Genomic DNA, 11,772 nt, shown 5'->3' on the forward strand with positions numbered 1-11,772 from the left:
TATCATGTATCTCTGTATACAGGAAGCTCCCCCTAGTGGTGGCTACAGACAGAATCTTATCATGTATCTCTGTATACAGGGAGCTCGCCCTAGTGGTGGCTGCAGACAGGATCTTATCATGTATCTCTGTATACAGGGAGCTCCCCCTAGTGGTGGCTGCAGACAGGATCTTATCATGTATCTCTGTATACAGGGAGCTCCCCCTAGTGGTGGCTGCAGACAGGATCTTATCATGTATCTCTGTATACAGGGAGCTCCCCCTAGTGGTGGCTGCAGACAGGATCTTATCATGTATCTCTGTATACAGGGAGCTCCCCCTAGTGGTGGCTGCAGACAGGATCTTCTCATGTATCTCTGTATACAGGGAGCTCCCCCTAGTGGTGGCTGCAGACAGGATCTTATCATGTATCTCTGTATACAGGGAGCTCCCTTTAGTGGTGGCTGCAGACAGGATCTTATCATGTATCTCTGTATACAGGGAGCTCCCCCTAGTGGTGGCTGCAGACAGGATCTTATCATGTATCTCTGTATACAGGGAGCTCCCTCTACTGGTGGCTGCAGACAGGATCTTATCATGTATCTCTGTATACAGGGAGCTCCCCCTAGTGGTGGCTGCAGACAGGATCTTATCATGTGTCTCTGTATACAGGGAGCTCCCCCTAGTGGTGGCTGCAGACAGGATCTTATCATGTATCTCTGTATATGTGTCCATTCTTGTCTGGATTTTGAGGACCTATCATGCCATGTTGCTGCCCGCACTGTTGATAACTTAGTTGCATTGTATCTTAGATATTGTTCTGGGCATCACAGTTTTTCTATTTTGGATGCCCCCCCCCCCGCGCTGTTTTTGTCTCTGACTCCAGGATCGTTTATCATCATTATTTTAATGAGCGGATCTTCCCGATCTGAGCCCTCAGAGGGGTCACGTTACCCTCCTGGAGCAGGTGCAGCCACATCCTAAGTGCGGGGTCTCAGACGCATTATATTACATCTATTATTCATGACGTGTCCCGTCCCCCCGGTGTCCCCCCTGTACAGGACACTGTGTCAGGTCATAAAGGCAAGGATCCATGTATTTAATCATCCAATAAAATAAATGTGGGATTAAGGCGAAACTGCAGAGAAAGAAACCGCGTCCCCCACAACTGCCCCTCCCCCACCGGGACCCTTCATAATGCGCCATTAGAATGAAGACGTCTCATATTCTGCTCCTGAGAAGAGGTCACAAATCCAGAAAATGGGAGACTCCCCTTACTGGGCCTTCTACGGGGGACAGTATCACACAGGAGAGGATTAGATACACAGCTCAGCAGACAGTATCACACAGGAGAGGATTAGATACACAGCTCAGCGGACAGTATCACACAGGAGAGGATTAGCTACACAGCTCAGCAGACAGTATCACACAGGATAGGATTAGATACACAGATCAGCAGACAGTATCACACAGGATAGGATTAGATACACGGCTCAGCAGACAGTATCACACAGGAGAGGATTAGATACACAGCTCAGCAGATAGTATCACACAGGAGAGGATTAGATACACAGCTCAGCAGACAGTATCACACTGGATAGGATTAGATACACGTCTCAGCAGACAGTATCACACAGGAGAGGATTAGATACACAGCTCAGCAGATAGTATCACACAGGATAGGATTAGATACACAGCTCAGCAGACAGTATCATGCAGGATAGGATTAGATACACAGCTCAGCAGACAGTAGCACACAGGAGAGGATTAGATACACAGCTCAGCAGATAGTATCACACAGGAGAGGATTAGATACACAGCTCAGCAGACAGTATCACACTGGATAGGATTAGATACACAGCTCAGCAGACAGTATCACACAGGAGAGGATTAGATACACAGCTCAGCAGACAGTATCACACAGGAGAGGATTAGATACACGGCTCAGCAGACAGTATCACACAGGAGAGGATTAGATACACAGCTCAGCAGACAGTATCACACAGGATAGCATTAGATACACAGCTCAGCAGACAGTATCACACAGGAGAAGATTAGATACACAGCTCAGCAGACAGTATCACACAGGATAGGATTAGATACACAGCTCAGCAGACAGTATCATGCAGGATAGGATTAGATACACAGCTCAGCAGACAGTAGCACACAGGAGAGGATTAGATACACAGCTCAGCAGATAGTATCACACAGGAGAGGATTAGATACACAGCTCAGCAGACAGTATCACACTGGATAGGATTAGATACACAGCTCAGCAGACAGTATCACACAGGAGAGGATTAGATACACGGCTCAGCAGACAGTATCACACAGGAGAGGATTAGATACACAGCTCAGCAGACAGTATCACACAGGATAGGATTACATACACAGCTCAGCAGACAGTATCACACAGGATAGGATTAGATACACAGCTCAGCAGACAGTAGCACACAGGAGAGGATGAGATACACAGCTCAGCAGATAGTATCACACAGGAGAGGATTAGATACACAGCTCAGCAGACAGTATCACACTGGATAGGATTAGATACACAGCTCAGCAGACAGTATCACACAGGAGAGGATTAGATACACAGCTCAGCAGACAGTATCACACAGGAGAGGATTAGATACACGGCTCAGCAGACAGTATCACACAGGAGAGGATTAGATACACAGCTCAGCAGACAGTATCACACAGGATAGGATTAGATATACAGCTCAGCAGATAGTATCACACAGGAGAGGATTAGATACACAGCTCAGCAGACAGTACCACACTGGATAGGATTAGATACACAGCTCAGCAGACAGTATCACACAGGAGAGGATTAGATACGCAGCTCAGCAGACAGGATCACACAGGAGAGGATTAGATACACAGCTCAGCAGGCAGTATCACACAGGAGAGGATTAGATACACAGCTCAGCAGACAGTATCACACAGGAGAGGACTTGATACACAGCTCAGCAGACAGTATCACACAGGATAGGATTAGATACACAGCTCAGCAGACATTATCACACTGGATAGGATTAGATACATGGCTCAACAGAAAGTATCACACAGGATAGGATTAGATACACAGCTCAGCAGACAGTATCACACAGGAAGATTAGATACACGGCTCAGTAGTCAGTATCACACAGGATAGGATTAGATACACAACTCTGCAGACAATATCACACAGGAAGATTAGATACACAGCCCAGCAGGCAGTATCACACAGGAGAGGATTAGATACACAGCTCAGCAGACATTATCACACAGGAGAGGATTAGATACACCTCTCAGCAGACAGTATCACACAGGAGAGGATTAGATACACGGCTCAGCAGACAGTATCACACAGGAGAGGATTAGATACACGGCTCAGCAGACAGTATCACACAGGATAGGATTAGATACACAGCTCAGCAGATAGTATCACACAGGAGAGGATTAGATACACAGCTCAGCAGACAGTATCACAGGAGAGGATTAGATACACAGCTCAGCAGACAGTATCACACTGGATAGGATTAGATACACTGCTCAGCAGACAGTATCACACAGGAGAGGATTAGATACACAGTTCTGCAGACAGTATCACACAGGAGAGGATTAGATACACAGCTCAGCAGACAGTATCACACTGGATAGGATTAGATACACGGCTCAGCAGACAGTATCACACAGGAGAGGATTAGATACACAGCTCAGCAGACAGTATCACACAGGAGAGGATTAGATACACAGCTCAGCAGACAGTATCACACAGGAGAGGATTAGATACACAGCTTAGCAGACAAGATCACAAAGGAGAGGATCAGATACACAGCTCAGCAGACAGGATCACACAGGAGAGGATTAGATACACAGCTCAGCAGGCAGTATCACACAGGAGAGGATTAGATACACAGCTCAGCAGACAGTATCACACAGGAAGATTAGATACACGGCTCAGTAGTCAGTATCACACAGGATAGGATTAGATACACAGCTCAGCAGACAGTATCACACAGGAGAGGATTAGATACACAGCTCAGCAGACAGTATCACACAGGAGAGGATTAGATACACGGCTCAGCAGACAGTATCACACAGGAGAGGATTAGATACACAGCTCAGCAGACAGTATCACACAGGATAGGATTAGATACACAGCTCAGCAGACAGTATCACACAGGAGAAGATTAGATACACAGCTCAGCAGACAGTATCACACAGGATAGGATTAGATACACAGCTCAGCAGACAGTGTCATGCAGGATAGGATTAGATACACAGCTCAGCAGACAGTAGCACACAGGAGAGGATTAGATACACAGCTCAGCAGATAGTATCACACAGGAGAGGATTAGATACACAGCTCAGCAGACAGTATCACACTGGAGAGGATTAGATACACAGCTCAGCAGACAGTATCACACAGGAGAGGATTAGATACACGGCTCAGCAGACAGTATCACACAGGAGAGGATTAGATACACAGCTCAGCAGACAGTATCACACAGGATAGGATTACATACACAGCTCAGCAGACAGTATCACACAGGATAGGATTAGATACACAGCTCAGCAGACAGTAGCACACAGGAGAGGATTAGATACACAGCTCAGCAGATAGTATCACACAGGAGAGGATTAGATACACAGCTCAGAAGACAGTATCACACTGGATAGGATTAGATACACAGCTCAGCAGACAGTATCACACAGGAGAGGATTAGATACACAGCTCAGCAGACAGTATCACACAGGAGAGGATTAGATACACGGCTCAGCAGACAGTATCACACAGGAGAGGATTAGATACACAGCTCAGCAGACAGTATCACACAGGATAGGATTAGATATACAGCTCAGCAGATAGTATCACACAGGAGAGGATTAGATACACAGCTCAGCAGACAGTACCACACTGGATAGGATTAGATACACAGCTCAGCAGACAGTATCACACAGGAGAGGATTAGATACGCAGCTCAGCAGACAGGATCACACAGGAGAGGATTAGATACACAGCTCAGCAGGCAGTATCACACAGGAGAGGATTAGATACACAGCTCAGCAGACAGTATCACACAGGAGAGGACTAGATACACAGCTCAGCAGACAGTATCACACAGGATAGGATTAGATACACAGCTCAGCAGACAGTATCACACTGGATAGGATTAGATACATGGCTCAACAGAAAGTATCACACAGGATAGGATTAGATACACAGCTCAGCAGACAGTATCACAGAGGAAGATTAGATACACGGCTCAGTAGTCAGTATCACACAGGATAGGATTAGATACACAACTCTGCAGACAATATCACACAGGAAGATTAGATACATAGCCCAGCAGGCAGTATCACACAGGAGAGGATTAGATACACAGCTCAGCAGACATTATCACACAGGAGAGGATTAGATACACCTCTCAGCAGACAGTATCACACAGGAGAGGATTAGATACACGGCTCAGCAGACAGTATCACACAGGAGAGGATTAGATACACGGCTCAGCGGACAGTATCACACAGGATAGGATTAGATACACAGCTCAGCAGATAGTATCACACAGGAGAGGATTAGATACACAGCTCAGCAGACAGTATCACACAGGAGAGGATTAGATACACAGCTCAGCAGACAGTATCACACTGGATAGGATTAGATACACTGCTCAGCAGACAGTATCACACAGGAGAGGATTAGATACACAGTTCTGCAGACAGTATCACACAGGAGAGGATTAGATACACAGCTCAGCAGACAGTATCACACTGGATAGGATTAGATACACGGCTCAGCAGACAGTATCACACAGGAGAGGATTAGATACACAGCTCAGCAGACAGTATCACACAGGAGAGGATTAGATACACAGCTCAGCAGACAGTATCACACAGGAGAGGATTAGATACACAGCTCAGCAGACAGGATCACAAAGGAGAGGATCAGATACACAGCTCAGCAGACAGGATCACACAGGAGAGGATTAGATACACAGCTCAGCAGGCAGTATCACACAGGAGAGGATTAGATACACAGCTCAGCAGACAGTATCACACAGGAAGATTAGATACACGGCTCAGTAGTCAGTATCACACAGGATAGGATTAGATACACAGCTCAGCAGACAGTATCACACAGGAGAGGATTAGATACACAGCTCAGCAGACAGTATCACACAGGAGAGGATTAGATACACAGCTCAGCAGACAGTATCACACAGGATAGGATTAGATACACAGCTCAGCAGACAGTATCACACAGGAGAAGATTAGATACACAGCTCAGCAGACAGTATCACACAGGATAGGATTAGATACACAGCTCAGCAGACAGTGTCATGCAGGATAGGATTAGATACACAGCTCAGCAGACAGTAGCACACAGGAGAGGATTAGATACACAGCTCAGCAGATAGTATCACACAGGAGAGGATTAGATACACAGCTCAGCAGACAGTATCACACAGGAGAGGATTAGATACACAGCTCAGCAGACAGTATCACACAGGAGAGGATTAGATACACAGCTTAGCAGACAAGATCACAAAGGAGAGGATCAGATACACAGCTCAGCAGACAGGATCACACAGGAGAGGATTAGATACACAGCTCAGCAGGCAGTATCACACAGGAGAGGATTAGATACACAGCTCAGCAGACAGTATCACACAGGAAGATTAGATACACGGCTCAGTAGTCAGTATCACACAGGATAGGATTAGATACACAGCTCAGCAGACAGTATCACACAGGAGAGGATTAGATACACAGCTCAGCAGACAGTATCACACAGGAGAGGATTAGATACACGGCTCAGCAGACAGTATCACACAGGAGAGGATTAGATACACAGCTCAGCAGACAGTATCACACAGGATAGGATTAGATACACAGCTCAGCAGACAGTATCACACAGGAGAAGATTAGATACACAGCTCAGCAGACAGTATCACACAGGATAGGATTAGATACACAGCTCAGCAGACAGTGTCATGCAGGATAGGATTAGATACACAGCTCAGCAGACAGTAGCACACAGGAGAGGATTAGATACACAGCTCAGCAGATAGTATCACACAGGAGAGGATTAGATACACAGCTCAGCAGACAGTATCACACTGGAGAGGATTAGATACACAGCTCAGCAGACAGTATCACACAGGAGAGGATTAGATACACGGCTCAGCAGACAGTATCACACAGGAGAGGATTAGATACACAGCTCAGCAGACAGTATCACACAGGATAGGATTACATACACAGCTCAGCAGACAGTATCACACAGGATAGGATTAGATACACAGCTCAGCAGACAGTAGCACACAGGAGAGGATTAGATACACAGCTCAGCAGATAGTATCACACAGGAGAGGATTAGATACACAGCTCAGAAGACAGTATCACACTGGATAGGATTAGATACACAGCTCAGCAGACAGTATCACACAGGAGAGGATTAGATACACAGCTCAGCAGACAGTATCACACAGGAGAGGATTAGATACACGGCTCAGCAGACAGTATCACACAGGAGAGGATTAGATACACAGCTCAGCAGACAGTATCACACAGGATAGGATTAGATATACAGCTCAGCAGATAGTATCACACAGGAGAGGATTAGATACACAGCTCAGCAGACAGTACCACACTGGATAGGATTAGATACACAGCTCAGCAGACAGTATCACACAGGAGAGGATTAGATACGCAGCTCAGCAGACAGGATCACACAGGAGAGGATTAGATACACAGCTCAGCAGGCAGTATCACACAGGAGAGGATTAGATACACAGCTCAGCAGACAGTATCACACAGGAGAGGACTAGATACACAGCTCAGCAGACAGTATCACACAGGATAGGATTAGATACACAGCTCAGCAGACAGTATCACACTGGATAGGATTAGATACATGGCTCAACAGAAAGTATCACACAGGATAGGATTAGATACACAGCTCAGCAGACAGTATCACAGAGGAAGATTAGATACACGGCTCAGTAGTCAGTATCACACAGGATAGGATTAGATACACAACTCTGCAGACAATATCACACAGGAAGATTAGATACATAGCCCAGCAGGCAGTATCACACAGGAGAGGATTAGATACACAGCTCAGCAGACATTATCACACAGGAGAGGATTAGATACACCTCTCAGCAGACAGTATCACACAGGAGAGGATTAGATACACGGCTCAGCAGACAGTATCACACAGGAGAGGATTAGATACACGGCTCAGCGGACAGTATCACACAGGATAGGATTAGATACACAGCTCAGCAGATAGTATCACACAGGAGAGGATTAGATACACAGCTCAGCAGACAGTATCACACAGGAGAGGATTAGATACACAGCTCAGCAGACAGTATCACACTGGATAGGATTAGATACACTGCTCAACAGACAGTATCACACAGGAGAGGATTAGATACACAGTTCTGCAGACAGTATCACACAGGAGAGGATTAGATACACAGCTCAGCAGACAGTATCACACTGGATAGGATTAGATACACGGCTCAGCAGACAGTATCACACAGGAGAGGATTAGATACACAGCTCAGCAGACAGTATCACACAGGAGAGGATTAGATACACAGCTCAGCAGACAGTATCACACAGGAGAGGATTAGATACACAGCTCAGCAGACAGGATCACAAAGGAGAGGATCAGATACACAGCTCAGCAGACAGGATCACACAGGAGAGGATTAGATACACAGCTCAGCAGGCAGTATCACACAGGAGAGGATTAGATACACAGCTCAGCAGACAGTATCACACAGGAAGATTAGATACACGGCTCAGTAGTCAGTATCACACAGGATAGGATTAGATACACAACTCTGCAGACACTATCACACAGGAAGATTAGATACACAGCTCAGCAGACAGTATCACACTGGATAGGATTAGATACAAAGCTCAGCAGACAGTATCACACTGGATAGGATTAGATACACAGCTCATCAGACAGTATCACACAGGAGAGGATTAGATACACAGCTCAGCAAATAGTATCACACAGGAGAGGATTAGATACACAGCTCAGTAGTCAGTATCACACAGGAGAGGATTAGATACACAGCTCAGCAGACAGTATCACACAGGAGAGGATTAGATACACAGCTCAGCAGACAGTATCACACAGGAGAGGATTAGATACACAGCTCAGCAGACAGTATCACACAGGAGAGGATTAGATACACAGTTCAGCAGACAGTATCACACAGGATAGGATTAGATACACGGCTCAGCAGACAGTATCACACAGGAGAGGATTAGATACACAGCTCAGCAGACAGTATCACACAGGATAGGATTAGATACACAGCTCAGCAGACAGTATCACACAGGATAGGATTAGATACACAGCTCAGCAGACAGTATCACACAGGAGAGGATTACATACACAGCTCAGCAGACAGTATCACACAGGAGAGGATTAGATACACAGCTCAGCAGACAGTATCACACAAGAGAGGATTAGATACACAGCTCAGCAGACAGTACCACACAGGAGAGGATTAGATACACAGCTCAGCAGACAGTATCACACAGGATAGGATTAGATACACAGCTCAGCAGACAGTATCACACAGGAGAGGATTAGATACACAGCTCAGCAGACAGTATCACACAGGATAGGATTAGATACACAGCTCAGCAGACAGTATCACACAAGAGAGGATTAGATACACAGCTCAGCAGACAGTATCACACAGGAGAGGATTAGATACACAGCTCAGCAGACAGTATCACACTGGATAGGATTAGATACACAGCTCAGCAGACAGTATCACACAGGAGAGGATTAGATACACAGCTCAGCAGACAGTATCACACAGGATAGGATTAGATACACAGCTCAGCAGACAGTATCACACAAGAGAGGATTAGATACACAGCTCAGCAGACAGTATCACACAGCAGAGGATTAGATACACAGCTCAGCAGACAGTATCACACTGGATAGGATTAGATACACAGCTCAGCAGACAGTATCACACAGGAGAGGATTACATACACGGCTCAACAGAAGAAAGTATCACACAGGAGAGGATTAGATACACAGCTCAGCAGACAGTATCACACAGGATAGGATTAGATACACGGCTCAGCAGACAGTGTCACACAGGAAGATTAGATGCACGGCTCAGTAGTCAGTATCACACAGGAGAGGATTAGATACACAGCTCAGCAGACAGTATCACAGAGGAGAGGATTAGATACACAGCTCAGCAGACAGTATCACACAGCATAGTATTAGATACACAGCTCAGCAGACAGAATCACACAGGAAGATTAGATACACGGCTCAGTAGTCAGTATCACACAGGAGAGGATTAGACACACAGCTCAGCAGACAGTATCACACAGGAGAGGATTAGATACACAGCTCAGCAGACAGTATCACACAGGAGAGGATTAGATACACAGCTCAGCAGACAGTATCACACAGGAGAGGATTAGATACACAGTTCAGCAGACAGTATCACACAGGATAGGATTAGATACACGGCTCAGCAGACAGTATCACACAGGAGAGGATTAGATACACAGCTCAGCAGACAGTATCACACAGGAGAGGATTACATACACAGCTCAGCAGACAGTATCACACAGGAGAGGATTAGATACACAGCTCAGCAGACAGTATCACACAGGAGAGGATTAGATACACAGTTCAGCAGACAGTATCACACAGGATAGGATTAGATACACGGCTCAGCAGACAGTATCACACAGGAGAGGATTAGATACACAGCTCAGCAGACAGTATCACACAGGAGAGGATTACATACACAGCTCAGCAGACAGTATCACACAGGAGAGGATTAGATACACAGCTCAGCAGACAGTATCACACAGGAGAGGATTAGATACACAGCTCAGCAGACAGTATCGCGCAGGAGAGGATTAGATACAGCTTCTCACTGGTAAATCAGATTATGGTCCGCACTTACCCAGCGCCAGGAATGAATACACCCATTGGAGCACCGCCGCCGTCTGCAGCCTCCGCTCTAAGGGAATGGACCGAGAGGCAAACTCGATGGCCATGCTGCGAGCCCGCTGTGCAGAGAATGGCTTCCTGCAGCCTGGAGATCGGGGTCCAAAGTCTGCGGCGACCAGACGACGTGTCGCAATGTGAACGTCGGCCTCGTTCTATGGGGCGAAGCGGCCGCTGGGACTGATCTGTGTGATATCAGCCATTATCAGCCGGAGATTATACTGATCCATACTGCCCCGCACCCATCGGGGCATCAGGAACAAACTATACAGCCAGCATAATTAACTCCTTATAGCTCAGAACACATCTACACGTCACAACTCAGCTTGGCCATGATTGGGTCTCTCTCCTGATACATTGTAACAGACTATCAGTGGAGGTAAAATATATCAATCTGGATACAATTGTAAAACAGCACTGCATGGACAAGATCCTGTCTGCAGCCACCACTAGGGGGAGCTCCCTGTATACAGAGATACATGATAAGATCCTGTCTGCAGCCACCACTAGGGGGAGCTCCCTGTATACAGAGACACATGATAAGATCCTGTCTGCAGCCACCACTAGGGGGAGCTCCCTGTATACAGAGATACATGATAAGATCCTGTCTGCAGCCACCACTAGGGGGAGCTCCCTGTATACAGAGACACATGATAAGATCCTGTCTGCAGTCACCACTAGGGGGAGCTCCCTGTATACAGAGATACATGATAAGATCCTGTCTGCAGCCACCACTAGGGGGAGCTCCCTGTATACAGAGATACACGATAATATTCTG

At 46.4% G+C, this 11,772-nt stretch overlaps 1 protein-coding gene across 1 annotated transcript in view; it reads right to left on the reverse strand.

Moving 5' to 3' along the window:
• MOGAT2 (monoacylglycerol O-acyltransferase 2) overlaps positions 1-11,108 on the reverse strand; it is an 82,918-nt gene extending 71,810 nt beyond the window's left edge. Inside the window, exon 1 of the mRNA XM_075334720.1 lies at positions 10,951-11,108. Coding sequence (XP_075190835.1) covers positions 10,951-11,044 — 94 coding nt within the window. The 5' untranslated portion in view covers positions 11,045-11,108. The remainder of the gene's footprint in view (positions 1-10,950) is intronic.
• Positions 11,109-11,772: the final 664 nt, after the last annotated feature.

This window comes from Anomaloglossus baeobatrachus, chromosome 2 (genome assembly GCF_048569485.1).
Source record: "Anomaloglossus baeobatrachus isolate aAnoBae1 chromosome 2, aAnoBae1.hap1, whole genome shotgun sequence".
Lineage (NCBI taxonomy): Eukaryota > Metazoa > Chordata > Amphibia > Anura > Aromobatidae > Anomaloglossus > Anomaloglossus baeobatrachus.